Source organism: Lissotriton helveticus, chromosome 6 (genome assembly GCF_964261635.1).
Source record: "Lissotriton helveticus chromosome 6, aLisHel1.1, whole genome shotgun sequence".
Classification (NCBI taxonomy): Eukaryota; Metazoa; Chordata; class Amphibia; order Caudata; family Salamandridae; genus Lissotriton; species Lissotriton helveticus.
In genome coordinates, this window is record NC_136067.1 from 1,120,598,638 (window position 1) to 1,120,613,788 (window position 15,151).

General features: G+C 42.8%; 1 protein-coding gene across 2 annotated transcripts in view; it reads right to left on the reverse strand.

Annotated features, from left to right (window-relative positions):
* SYNE1 (spectrin repeat containing nuclear envelope protein 1) overlaps positions 1–15,151 on the reverse strand; it is a 2,361,447-nt gene that overhangs the window by 253,131 nt on the left and 2,093,165 nt on the right. The window contains exon 126 of one of the 2 annotated variants that reach the window (XM_078648775.1): positions 14,415–14,570. In XM_078648775.1, the coding sequence (XP_078504901.1) occupies positions 14,415–14,570 (156 nt within the window). Of the gene's footprint in view, positions 1–3,320; positions 3,465–14,414; positions 14,571–15,151 lie in introns of those variants that run through there. The other variant, XM_078648773.1, reaches the window with a different exon arrangement.

The window sequence follows — 15,151 nt, forward strand, 5'->3', positions numbered from 1 at the left end:
GTCTCGCCAGGCAGCGCATGCACTGGCTCAGGCGAGACCTAAAAAGCCCATTGCTCCAATTTTCGAGATTTATAATTGTAAACGTTTACCGATTTCAATATATGGCATGGGTATTTGGGGATGCAGGGATGAACTTGCCATGCAGACTGAGGAGAATAGATTTTGTGGTAGAGTTTTAGGAGTCCCCCCCCATATCGACACACTTTTCCCCTCAATTGGTATTAGGTCTTGATTACGTCCAAGATACTGTAAATGCAGCCCCTCTAGCCACCTGGTGCTCTATTTGGGCAAACGAAGAAGCTGATTTTAACCGGGCAATAATTAGAGACTGTTAAAGTTGTACCCGAGGCCTTTCCATTCCCTGCCTTCAATATGTTAAAACCTGCTTCTCGGAACTAGGTTATGCTTCATTTTTCGAGCACCCAGAATAAATTGGCAAAGGGGACCGACAGAAGGTTATGGATAGCTTCTGAAAGCATAAAGAAACTTCTCGGGAATTGTCTGAAGTATTCAAACCCACTGTCAGAGATTTCTGCCTTATTCAAGTACCTCACTCAATTGCTCCGTATCTTTTATATGTCTCGAATGAGAGAGTCTGTTGGTTCAGAATGCATAACCGGTCATGTGTCATCAAATAATCTCACTTTCTTATTACAGTAATCCACCAAGGTTTCACCATCACACCCCATTTCTTCTAAGCATTCCTAAGCCCTCGTCTGGATAACAGCAAGTCCTCTAACATTTACTGCTACTACCAAGGTGACAGCAACCAGATAGTCCTCAAACTAGAAAAGGCATCAGGTCTAGAGTCCTGCACTCTAGGCAGGCCAATGCCAGTGGACCAATGGATTTCGCACAGCCACCTACAAGTCCACTCACCAAAAACTCAGATATTCACCAGCAGGAAATGGTCACCACCCCAGTGCCCTAGGACTTCCGAAGGCCAATAAGAGCAAAGTAAGGAACTTAGGGATGATCCTGCACACTGACCTCTCTCTTCTACTCTGGGTAAACCATTTCAACGTTTCCTCATGAGCACATGCTGTCCCATTTATCCATAACCAGGGTTCCCTTACAGTGTAAACGGTATCATGGGCTAACATTGCTTGGTTCTGTCCTACTTGGATTAAACACATGGACTACTCTTGGGTGCCTCCCTCTTTGTCCTATGCAGACTACTGTTTATTTGGAATGTCCCTGCCTCACTTCTTTTTTATCTTTATTGATTTTAGAACCATTGTAGTTATCAACATTTTACATCAATCCCCATTAACCCAGATACGAATAGTAATCACAGGCACAATCATGGCTAAAGTTACATTGCAAGTTTACATACTACATGTTTAGTCAAGCAACAGTCTTGATGTTACTTGACTTTAATTTACAATCTAATTCAAGTGACATCTAGTCTTTATCATCATTTCAATCGAACGTATGCAGCTCGATATGTTATTTGGCAGTCCATGCCGTTTACAATGCCATCTAGGTCATTCTTCATAAGACGTCCTCTATGGTGGACTTCTGTATGAAGGGAACTCTAGCATAGTCACCAAAACCGATGACTGATTCAACCCTTGTTCTCCCAGCTTCTTCTGTTTTTAATACTATACCATTGATTTCGCAATCTGCCTGAATCCACTTCAGTAGACCTTTCATCCATTAGCCCACTCTGTGTCCTACCTAGATTTCACCAACATGGCGAATATTTTTTTTTCTAGCCCCAATTGTAAAAGTCCTGTAGTTGTTTTGCTTTTCTTGTTAATCGGTTCCAGTCCCAGTAGACAGGTGTTAGGGCTAGGCCAGTCAGTTTATTTTGAGAGCGTCTTTACCAAAGTCTCCGAGAATTCTGTCAACATTGGCAGGTACCACATGTGAATGACTAGAAGTAGTTGCTCTGGAGCGTCACCTGAGACATGTCGGCAATCTCCAATTTAATTTAATGTAGTAATTGTGTGGTGGAATATACCCAGATTATCACTTTGTAATGAATTCAATGAAATCTGGAGCTTCTGCTAAATAATCTACAGCTGGATAACACCCTGTCCCATTCTGTCAGGAACCCAGTTCGATAATCCTGTTATAACATTTAACCCTCTGCCACTACATTGTCTCATTCCAATAATATTGCTTGCCTTCTGCAGCAGTTGCCGATATTATTCATACAATTTCTGAAAATAATTCATTATATGCCCCGTCTTACTCACTGTCAGATGTTTGAAGCAGAACACATACACTATAAAGGGAATACACAGTAAGTGGGAGGTCACATCTTCCTTTCCCAGACAGCTGAACACCTATGCAACATTTTCAGATGTAACCTTTAACTAAACTAAACGTTTAACTTTAGTGATCAGTGCTATCTGACTTTGGAATAATGCGATAACTAAACTGATAATGCAATTGCTTATGAAGCAACTAATGTATCAAAACGCTAATCTCAAGGGAACAACATTGTCTGTATCTGGTGATCGGCATGCTATCTAGTTCCTTGGTAACATGGAATTCTATTCGCTCTGGTAACACAAAGTTCCAGTTTCAATGTAGAAAAAAAGGTGGAAGATTAGCTTATGCTGTTAAAACCGCACCAATTTTAAGTTGAAATCACCTTTACAAGTAGCTAATATTCAGATTGTTAGTGAATAGATTGTACCGGTTTGACCTGCTGAAAATTACCTGAGGACATTATCAGCGGCTGCTGTAACTACCACTAGGCATGTATTGATGATGCATGTGTGTACAGGAGTTTGGGCAGGGCTCGCAAAAGAACGGGCCACTCACTCGCAGCACCTAATTATTTTTGTAACAGTTGTTACAGTGTTAGAACAGCAAGATAATTCAGCTAGTTACAAGAACGGAATCATTGTAGTGGACGGCTACATGTTGAAAAAAAAGCACTCTGCGTAGAGAAACATACATAATTTAGTTGATGTAAGCAGTCAACACTCATAATTAGCACATTTATTCATTTGAAGGGTCATGGATACTAGTTCACCCATACTCTAACAGTCGTGGACACAACACCTGAATCTGCATATGTTACCGGAGAATAAAACAGACCCAAGCAGACCTTAGCAACACTCAGAAAGACGTTGATGTGTAAGCTACGTACACCGAAATCGATGCACTTTTATGAGAAATTATTTGCAGAAATTTCTTAAACATAAAGCTTTCATGGCTGAATCTTGAAGCTTGCAGGATTTCCGGTGCAGCAGAGTGAGACTGAATGCTGACAGAACACCCATACCAGGGACACCTATCTACTAGCCACAATTCTGATTTCACACAACTCCACTGCATTTTTCAGTCCCAGCAATACTCACTGTTCTTTTCCTTGTGCAAACCAACCGTCCATACTGCAGATTGACCACTGATAGCTTCACTGAAAATATTCACATTGGCACCTGTGCTGTCATGGATGCGTTAGTTTGGTGCACTAACAGAATGAATTCAGTTTCTTTCCACTGCTAAGAGACAAACACCAGGTCATTTCCTGTTGTGGGTTTCCCTCACGTAAGTTCTGCAGCAGTCACTTGAAAATGAAAAATGCTGTCACATAACATCCTCAGTAGTCGAAAAATGAGCAGGCCTACATCTCTCAGCACAGTGACACTTCTGGGTGCTGAGAACGGTATCCCACACTAGCATTTTCCATTTGAATTGATCAACTTTAAGTACAAGACAAAAACCCAGACCAAGGGGTTACAGAGTCCTTTCCATAAAATGATAAAATATGGAGTTGTGGAAATTCCCAAAAAGGAAACATTAATATATAAAAGAGAAAATGTGGTGGTAAGTTTTGAGCAAAGGTTTAATCTAACTATTTATAATAAGCAATATTTTTTGAAAAAGTATATATTTTTAACTAGGCAACATTTCTTTGTAACAAAGTAACATCCATTAGATAACAAGGATTTGCAATGCAATAGGTCTCGCATTTACGAGAGTTTGAGCTATTTTTATTGTAAATGACATTGCCTTTTATTTATGTTTTGGTTTTTGAAACATAAATAAAAGCCATTGTCATTTACAATACCAATAGGTCAAACTCGCGTAAATGCGAGACCTATTGCATTGCAAATGCTTGTTGTTACCGAAAAGCCCTTTCTACAGCGCATACTGGCTCTTTTAACGTTACTCACAAAAACAAACAAGAACAGGTAAAGCACGAGATGGCTTCATGTTACCAAAAGCACAATGCTCCAGCACTGGAATTATAATCAACATAATAGCAGAACTTAAATCCCAATGGCAGGAGTCAAGAGGCCTCACAAGGAACATATTAACCTGTAATAATGCGCTAGAATCTGTTGGAGGAATATGGTTAAAGACCAGTGTGCACACTGATGAGAGGCATGTGAGTTTAGGACAGTGTCTCCTATGAATGAGCAGTGCGGACCCTGAGTAACAGTCTCTTAATCATGCAGTTTTGCCATCTGCACTAGTCCTGTTATCATCAGCGCCATTCTTATTGTTGTCATCTGCACTAGTCTTGTTGTCATTGGCACTAGTCTCGTTGTCATCGGCACTAGTCTTGTTGTCATCGGCACTAGTCTCATTGTTATCATCAGCGCTATTTTTGTTGTTGTCATTAGTGTTGTCATCAGCACTAGTCTCATTGTTGTCATCAGCGCTAGTCTCACTGTTCTTGTTAGCACTAGTCCCACTGTTATCATCAGAGCTATAGTCATTGTTATCATCAGTGCTATTCTCATTGTTGTCATGAGCACTAGTCCCATTGTTATCATCAGAGCTATTTTCATTGTTATCATCACCACTAGTCCTGTTGTTATCATCAGGGCTATTCTCATTGTTGTGATGGGCAAAAGTCCCACGGTTATCAGTGCTATTCTCATTGCTGTCATGAGCAATAGTCCCATTGTTATCATCAGTTCTATTCTCTTTGTTGGCATCGGCACTAGTCACATTGTCATCATCAGTGCTATTCTTATTGTTGGCATCGGCACTAGTCCCATTGTTATAATCAGTGCTTTTCTCATTGTTGGCATCAGCACTAGTCCCATTGGTATCATCAGCGCTATTCCCATTGTTGTCATGGGCACTAGTCCCATGGTTATCAGTGCTATTCTCATTGTTGCCATCCGCACTAGTCCCATTGTTATCATCAGTGCTATTCACATTGTTGGCATCAGCACTAATCCCATTGTTATCATCAGTGCTATTCTCATTGTTGTCATTGGCACTACTCCCATGGTTATCAGTGCTATTCTCATTGCTGTCATGAGCAATAGTCCCATTGTTATCATCGGTGCTATTCTCATTGTCGGCATCGGCACTAGTCCCATGGTTATCAGTGCTATTCTCATTGTGGGCATCAGCACTAGTCCCATTGGTATCATCAGTGCTATTCTCATTGTTGGCATCAGCACTAGTCCCATTGGTATCATCAGCGCTATTCTCATTGTTGTCATTGGAACTAGTCCCATGGTTATCAGTGCTATTCTCATTGTTGGCATCGGCATTAGTCCCATTGTTATCATGAGTGCTATTCTCATTGTTGGCATTGGCACTAGTCCCATTGTTATCATCAGTGCTATTCTCATTGTTGGCATTGGCACTAGTTCCATTGTTATCATCTGTGCTATTCTCATTGTTCGCATCAGCACTATTCCCATTGGTATCATCAGCGCTATTCTCATTGTTGTCATGGGCACTAGTCCCATGGTTATCAGTGCGATTCTCATTGTTGACATTGGCACTAGTCCCATTGGTATCATCAGCGCTATTCTCATTGTTGGCATTGGCACAAGTCCCATTAGTATCATCAGCGCTATTCTCATTGTTGTCATGGGCACTAGTCCCATGGTTATCAGTGCTATTCTCATTGTTGGCATCAGGACTAGTCCCATTGTTATCATCAGCGCTATTCTCATTGTTGGCATCGACACTAGTCCCATTGTTATCATCAACGCTATTCTTATAGTTGGCATGGGCACTAGTCCTATTGGTATCATCATCGCTATTCTCATTGTTGGCATGGGCACTAGTCCCATTGGTATCATCAGCGCTATTCTCATTGATGTCATGGGCACTAGTCCCATTGGTATCATCAGCGCTATTCTCATTGTTGTCATGGGCACTAGTCCCATTGGTATCATCAGCGCTATTCTCATAGTTGGCATCAGCACTAGTCCCATTGTTATCATCAGCGCTATTCTCACTGTTGGCATCAGCACTATTCCTATTGTTATCATCAGTGCTATTCTCATTGTTGTCAGGAGCACTAGTCCCATTGGTATCATCAGCGCTATTTTAATTGTCATCAGCACTAGTCCCATTTCTGTCATCAAGGTTACTACCATTCACTTAGAACAGGTCTTGAAAACACTGAAATGTGGTGCCTGTTGCGGTTGTTGTTGTCTTTCTGCAGATTTTGAAAAGCCCTTGCTGTTGACTTTACTTAAAGAACTGATCTACCTTCCGAAGATTCGGACACAGTCTGGGTATCTGCTACAGGTGATTCTGTAAGGAAGCCAGGCGCTGACCAAATCAACCTCCATTGGTGACAATGTATATGCTACGAATGTTGTCTGCTGTGAAGCTTAACGATTTCACCGTCTGCCAACCACATAAAAATAGGTAGACTTTGTTTTATAAACATCGCTATCCTGGGAGGTGTGAAAGTGGTGCCGACCAAAACTCGGCTTCTTTCATTTAGTTGCTTTCCCGAGAAATAGATCCCCAAAAAAAAGAACAAGCCCGCGAGTGGGGGGTGGGGGCTGGATGGGGGAGGGCAAGCGCGCCACTGCGAGCCATGTGGTTTCAATTATTGTGCCTGTGTCTGGGCACGATAATTGAAACCACATGACAGCCAGTGCGCGTACTAGACACCAATAGGCCATGGGCGGACCAATGCCACCGCCTTTGGCATATTGCGTGCTCTCTTGGTAAAAAACACGCACACTAGGCCCAATAGCGTGTCACAAAAGGAAAAGCACACGCTCGTGCGTGTGCCATTCCTAGGTCAGCTTCTGAAACCCCATTTTATTTTTACCTACTAAATGTCTCGCGCTGCACGAGTAGTGCTGCACACTGCAACGCTAGGCGCAAGACCTAAAAAGGGTGCACAAGGTTAGGAATTAACAGTTAATAGAAGCAGCTTTGAGCCTGGTAGAATGAGTCCATAGTCCTGGAGTCTGTTTATTGGCCAAGGTGTAGCAAATCTTAATACAGAGCATGATTCAGCGGGAGATAGTTTTCTTCTGTACTGCTTTGCCTTTTTTCACTCCAGAGAACTCCATAAAGAGCTGATCGTCCACCCTGTTTTCTCTGGTATGATCAAATTAAAACTTGAGCATTCATTTGGGGTCGAAGCGATAGAGCCTCTCCTTCTCCTTACTGGGGTAAGGAGGAGCATAGATCACCCGCAGGGTGGTGTTTGACTCTTGTAGAACGGCGTTCACCCTTTGGTAAAAATGATGCTTGTCCAGTTTGTATGGAAAGAAGGTTGTACATGGTAGATTGACACCAAGAGCCTGAAGCTTACTCAATTGCATGCTGAGGTGATGGTGGCAAGGAATGCCGTCTTAATAGTGAGAAGCAATAAGGGACAGCTGTGAAGCGGTTTGAATGGAATGCACATCAAATAAGTGTGGACGAGATTAGGGCCCCATTGGGGAAATGGAGAAGGGAGGAAAATATGTTGTAGCCCTTTCAAAAATCGCATCACAACTGGTGAAAAACAATGAGAGCTGAAGTGGCAACTGTAAGAGGTTCAAAAGGGCAGAAAGATAACCCATAACAATTTCCAAATCAAAGCCTAGCCAGCAAGAGGCAAAAGAAACAACGGACCATCAGTTAACTTGCCCTGGAGGTAGTCAATCTGGTGTGTGCTGCACCAACCCACAAATCTGCCCCAATGACAGGCATATATAGTTTTAGTCGAACGATGCCTGGCTTCCAAGACAACATCAATCACCTCTGGAGGAAGGTTGAAGGTGTTCAACTGTCGCCGCCCAATCTCAAGCATGAAGAAGGTGGCGATTGCGAAGACCCGGGTGCAGAACCCTACTTTGTTGTTGCGACAGCAGGTCCTCTCAGAGGCGCAGTCTAATCAGAAGAAATATGCTCAAGCCCAGGAGTTTTGTATACCATACTCTCTGTGCCCAATCTCAAGTCACTGTGAAATTCTAGGCCTTGTCAGTCCAGATCTTCTTAAGAACATGGGGCTGGAGTGGTACTGGGAGAAAGGGATACAGGAGTTCAGAGTTTTTATCAAGACAGAATGCGTCTTTAAGTGAGAGACGCCTGGAAAACTTCAACGTGCAGAAGGGCTGACATTGTGCATTCTGGGTGGTGAGTAGATGAATCTCTCCATTTGTAGAAAAGGCCTTGCACCACCTCTAGGTACAAATGTCGTGATCCACACCCTGGCATTCAAGGAGCCTGACAAGTGATTTGCCACCAGTGAAATTCCCTAACTGTCCAACCATTTCCAGAAGTGCAGCAACTCCTGGAACAAGGTGCCAGACCCCACCCTGCCCTGTTCGATGCAATACCATGTGGTAGTCGTTTGTCAGTGAGTTCCTCAACCTTCCTTCCCTTGATGGATGAAAGGAAAGCTTTTACACTGATGTCCTATAGCTCTGAAGGTTGATGTGGAGGTGGGACTCTGCCAGAGAAAAGAGGACTCTGATCTCCGCTTCTCCCCAATTACTGCCCCAACCCCGAAGCGATGTATTGGTCACCACTGCCAATTCTGAGTGGGGTAGAGAGAGGGGTCTGCTATGGACCTAATCCCGATCCATCATCCACCACTGCAGGCTTTTCTCAGTCTCCTCAAAAATCTGAGAGTGGTCAAAGAGGTCCCCTTGATGTTGGGCCCACTGAGACTTCAGATCCCACTACACAGCCTGCATATGCCACTTAGCATGCTCGATCAGCAGGATGCAAAAAGCTATAAGTCCCAGTAGCCTCAGAGTCAACTTCACTGGAATCAAGGACAGAACCTGAAAGAGGGGAATCACATCCTGAATGTCCTGGACTCTCTTTCCTGGGGCAAAGGCACCAATCCAAACCGTGTCCATAACAGCTCTGATGAAAGGGATTATCTGAGGAGTCAGGTGTGACTTTGGCATGTAGATAGTGAACCCCACGAATGGTAGGAGGTTTGGCTTAGTCGGGAGGTGGTAGACAACTGTCTAGGATGAGCCCACCTTCAAATGCCAGTCGTCCAGGTAGGGGAAGACTGGTACCCCAACCTTCAAAGGAGTGCTGCCACAACCGCCTTCACTTTTGTAACCACCCATTGGGCACTGGTGAGTCCAAAGGGGAGCACAGCAAACTGGAAATGCTCCTTTCTCACCACAGACTGCAGGTAGCTCCAATGGGCTGGCAGGATTGGAACATTGAAATATGTGTCCTGCAGGTCCAACACCAACATCCAGCCTCCATTATTGAGAGCCGATAAAACCTAGGCAATGTTGAGCATCTCGAATTTCTCCTTTTGGAGGAATCGATTTAGAAGGTGCAGATGTAAAATAGGTTGAAGACCTTCATCCTTCTTGGGCACCAGAAGGTAGTGGGAATAGCAACCACATCTTACTTCTGGCACTGGGACCCTCTCTAAAGCCCCTTTGGCCAAAAGGGCTAGCACTTCCTGCTGCATAAGGGAGAGATATTCCACCACCAATCACTGGGTAGATGGCGGAATGTGCAGTGGGGATGAAAGAAAGAGCCTGGCGTAATCTTACGGACAATTTGACGGACCCACCTATCCGAGGTAGTTGCTTCCCAACCAGGATAGAATCAGTAGATTCTGCCTCCCACGGGTAGCTGTGACCCTGTGATGGTACACTAAAGAGGTTTAGCAGGTGGGGCAGTTGAGGATGGTAGTGGATTGGGTGGCATGCTTACCTTGGCCGCAGGGGCAGTGGGCACTATGGCCACTACAGCAAAATTGCTGGGTTTTCTGCTGGTGTGGGATGGGCTGAATATAGAGAGTGGCTCTGATAGAGCTTGATTTCATCAAGATTAAGCATCGCTCTATTTCGTGTTTCAGACAGACTGCATTTAAAATGGCACACAGATTTTGGTGCAAGTGAAAACACATGGCACATGAAATATGAAATGAGACCTAGTCAAATGCTTTTTAAATGGGGCACTTTTGGAGCATTCAAAGTGAAAGACATGCAATGAGGCCTGGTAAATGCTTTCAGTCTGAAATGCTTGTGCTGAATTATTATGTGTTTTTGCAGTGTAGTGAAACTCGTGATTGCAGTTTCCTTTTTAGCTTTGAAGTTAATCATGGAATGTGTTCTCTCCTCCCAGCTCCTTTTCCTTGTAATCTACACTCCCTATTCCTGTCTTAAGAGACTTTGGCTTTATTGCATATTTAGACAATGCATATTCAGTTGCTAACACATCTTCTTACAATGTGTATTAATTAACCATGCACCAACACTACACCCGGGGCAAACGCATTTTGCATGAAAAGCTATCTAAAACATTAGAGCATGTTGCTATGGGTATGCATTAACTGTGTGCGCTTTGAAAATTTGCTATGTTGTACATTGCACATTTTTGCATGTTGTGCACAAATAATAGAAAAGCTGCTTTAAACTAATAGCTTTTGCCAGGTAATAATTATTACAGGGTACTAGTATGGGGGGAGGTCAACATAATGGGTTTAATTTCATAAATTAATATTCTTTTGTGTTTGTTTTGTTTTTGAGCCCAAAATAAAATGGATGCCTAAGAATCCAGCATGCCTGAGAATGGTTTTTTGCTTGAGTCCACCCTGGTGGTATATCCCTACCAGGCAGTGGATGGGATGATGAAGCATGTCAAGATACATGAGTAAGGTGTCTACTCCAATATCTTTGGATACCCCAGGGAGATAATAGAGAATTAGCCTGTTTGGGACCCTCTGTCTTTCCTCCACCATCCAGTTAATTGTATGTGAGCACGTATTTGTATGTTGTGGCCTTTAAAGTCATAGGGTGGATGAGCTATTGCCGCTGCCAGGATATGCTGTGCCTGCTCATGCCGTAGGAAGCAAGAAATTATGGGCCTGATGGTGGTCAGGGCAAGGGTCACCACGGCCAAATCCTGTGCACCCTCTGCATTTCCAGCAGAGGCGAGAAGGTGATTCCAAGGAGGTTGGGAAGGAAATCCTGAAGAAACCCTCGAACATTGGCCCCGTCTGCCTTCTCCGGAATGCCAAAGAAGCGGACATTGTCTCTGTGACTCCAGTCTTCCAGGTCCACAATCTTGTTGTGCAAGGCGTGAAGCTCTTGGTCCCAGTCTGGGAGAAGCTCAACTCTGTATTACAGGGAGGACAGGCCATGATACAAGGACTCCACCGTCTCGTGGAAGCCGGAAATGTCAGCATGGATAATTTTTGTCTCCACTCCAATTCGGTCATCTTCAAGTCCATGGTCCCCAGCCTGCTCCCCATCGCCGTTACCTCCTTGATTATCAGTATTATTAAAGAAAACAATGGTCCTTAGAATAAGGAATTTATCAGTTCAATATAACATATAGACTCCAATCAGTGCTATATCTCAGAGTTTTTCAGTGCCCAGCCGGGCCTGATTTTTAATTCAAGTATAAAAAATAATTACAATGACCACAGGGTCTGATTCAAGAGTTGATAGGGTACAAGCCTGCACCTATCCAAAGTACACTCGAACAACGTTCGGGGAAGGAAAATAAGAAATAGACAAAGAGAAAGCAAAGAAATTCAGGCAAAAAGAACATGGGAGCCAATTGTCCCTTGCATCATTAATACCAATCAAAAGCAATTTAGGACAAACAATAACTGTAACAAAAATAACATAATAGACAGGTTACAGAATTGTCAAAAAGTGTCGACGGCGTTTCGATCCCCTGGCTCCTAGTGAACTGGGATCATCATCAGGACTTTCTAATTTTTTGCCTGTAAATTTTTTTTGTCATAAGCCTTGTAGAGCGTAGAATACTCTTTTGTAGCGAGTTGGGGTGACCGGAGTGTACAATGCCTCCGTTTCAATTCGGTAAACAACAACCTTGCAGAGCACGATTTACTCTCTTGCAGCGAGTTGGAAGTTCAATGCCTCCATTTCTATGTGATGGACATAGTGTCATCAGTCTTTTTAGTATCCATCCATGCCGCAAATTAAATGATTTCGGGTCTTGTCGGGGCAGAGTTTCAATTTTACGCACTCTTTTTGATGCAGACGATACTGCCTTGCTCTACAGTCGAGCAGATTCCACTCGGCGTGCACAATGGCAGCGAGCCGACTTCTCAGCAATCCGGAAGGACCATTGTTTTCTTTAATAATCTATTGCCCAAGGTCCTTGGTACTTCTTTGGGTTCCCTTGTTTTTTGAAAATCCTTGATTATCAGGTTCATGGTAGTCTCTGGGTTTCCAGATGGAGAGGGCACAGATTTAGCCTAGGAGACCACCTCAGTGAAAAGCAGATGACTTGTGCTTTAATTGACAGTTAAGGTTTTGGACCACCAACTTCTCTTTATGGTCCACATGTGAGATTTCCAGCATAATCACATGGTCTCTTTTAACCTGGTCACGTATGTATTTACAGATCTCCCACCCATTTTTTCTTCTTTTATCTGGAATTTTATCCAGATGAGATCTGCGTTAGCTGTTTAATTAGAGAAGGTACTAACTCTGTACCTCAGACCACAGGTTGGTTTAATTAATTTCAGAGAACTACCTTCATTAGATTTTCTGCAAATCCTAGGTGGATAGTAACCTTCTGTGCTATCCATCCCATCTACTACTATGCTGATAGTCGCTCTCTATTTCTATTTTTTATTCAGACCACATCTGCGTTGAAAGATCGTTTTTCTTAATATCTTAACTGTGGATACAAAAACTGACCTGTAGGATGCCTGAGTGGTTGGGTGCATCATCTCACACATCATTTGTAAGTTGTGCCACTCATTTACTGCAACAAATCAAATTTGATTATCAGCATCTTCTCTGGAGTAACCTAGCTTCATTATCAACAGCCAACTAGACTTAAGCTCTCCAAATGTCTCTACCAGAGATTCATCCACTGAGAAATCTTTACTTGCATAGGTCAGTGCTTTATCTCCCACCTGTCCTACTGTGCATCACTTATCCTTATTAGTTCACATGGTGGATACTGGCGTTCACTGCAACATTTGTGGGTAGAGCTTGCTACCTTCTTCAACATCTGCATTTCAGTGTTTTCTTCAAATTCTTCTTCGTCCTACCATTTAAGAGATTTTAGAGAGTTTATGTCGTATTTAAGCATACTTCATCTAATCGTTGTCCCTTCTTTGTTACATCACTTTCTTGCACCAAAATGGTTACTCACTACTCTTGTAGAGATCCCTTTGCATATACAAGTTGCAAACCTTATGGATGCCAGACCAAAGGAAACAGGCATTATCAAAATGACTACTTGTAAATGGCATATTTTACTTAGTTTAACCCCCCTTTGAATCATATTTAGAAGTTGCAAAGATTCCCAATATCACTGAGATCGTAAATCTCCATTCAAGGCTTTTATGCAGTCTTTTTCCATTTTTTGGGGCAGATCTGCATCTGCAATGTGCAAACAGGTACAAACCTAATGGAAGAAAAATGATGCAAGGTAGAATCTATTTTCCTCTGCATTGTAGATTTCAGAACAACAATCTTAAGCTATATGTCACATGCATAACACTGAAAGCTAGAGGCTGATTACAATTAGGATGCAGAGGAAGCTAATGCTCCATCGATTACAAGTGCTTAGCCTTACGGCATATGGGATTGCCAGGTACAGGCACACCAGGGTCAATATCACCGGGTGGAAATGCAAGCTCGTAAAATCACATGCGTATCGGACTGGGCTGAGGGCTAAACCTCAGTCCGACCCCCACCTAACCAACTTATATAGTAGCACTCCCTCATGCCAGCACCAGTATTTCCTGCTCTCTGGCACATGGTTCACCCATCACCTCCCTGCCCATTACCCATGTAGGCCACCCAACTTCTCAGGGCAGGTGCTAAATGGGTGCAGAACAGTTCCCTGAACTGAGAATCCACATGAGGAAAAGGGCCCAATAATTCTTGAACTGCATGGTTATTCCTCATTCTGGTGACAATAACCAGTAACTGCATGGTGCAGAGGTAGGTGATTCCAGTCCTGATAATTTCAGCACAGTTGTATCATGTAAATCACAATAGTGGGCTAAGACATTGAAGAAAAACAACGTATAATATTAAACCATTGTAGGCTGGCACAAGTGTGCACAGCATGTGATATACAACAGCAGAGGCTACAATTATGAGTTCATAACTTGTGCACTCAAATGTATGTTCTAATACTTAGCTATGAGTCTTAGTGCAGTAAATCAAGCAGGCACTTTGTAGTCGACTACCATTCAGTGACTCAGAATTTTCTTCTATTTCAAGATCAGTTCTTGCCAGTGTGAGTCTTACCTGGTGGGAGAGCTCCTCCCATTGCCTGTGCAGCAGCTCAATGCGCTCCTTTAAGATGGAGATGTCATCTGCGCTGATGTAGGCAGACAATGTCTCCTTCAAACGTGTCAGCTGAGCCAAGTCATCTGTCCACCCTTCAACATCATTTTCCAGCTCCTTAATGGTAAAATGGTGAAAGAACATCAACGAATCAATAACCAGAATCTCAACAAAGAAGGAAATGGTCTCTTCAGATTAGTTGCCCTTTTTAATTGTAATTTTTCCAGTGCCTATCAGAAAGGGAAAATAGTATCTATGGCCCAAACCATCCATAAGCAAAGAGAGACAGGACAACACCATGAAGTGTACTAACATAATCTTTGATATCTGGTCTATGCATACAACCTAAGAATTCTATTGGTTTTTTTGTCCCAAAAGTTTTATTGAAGTTTTAATAAATACAAGAAGGAAAGAAATCTCGATACGTATATCAATAACAATGCACATAAAGACTCAAAGTGGGCAAAGATGCTATTGCTACTTGCAGGTAAGACCTAGATTTGCATCTGCCTCCATTGCCTGGAGACATGTAGCAACACATTGCCAGGATAAGTCAGTTTCATTCATGCAGGGCGAAATTACACACACAAACAACATAATTAGGCTATCCTGTTTTAAATGTAAACCTATAATAACTGACAAATCCCAACAGAAGGGAAAATAGCCCTCAGCAGTGTAAACATATAAACACTGAAAAA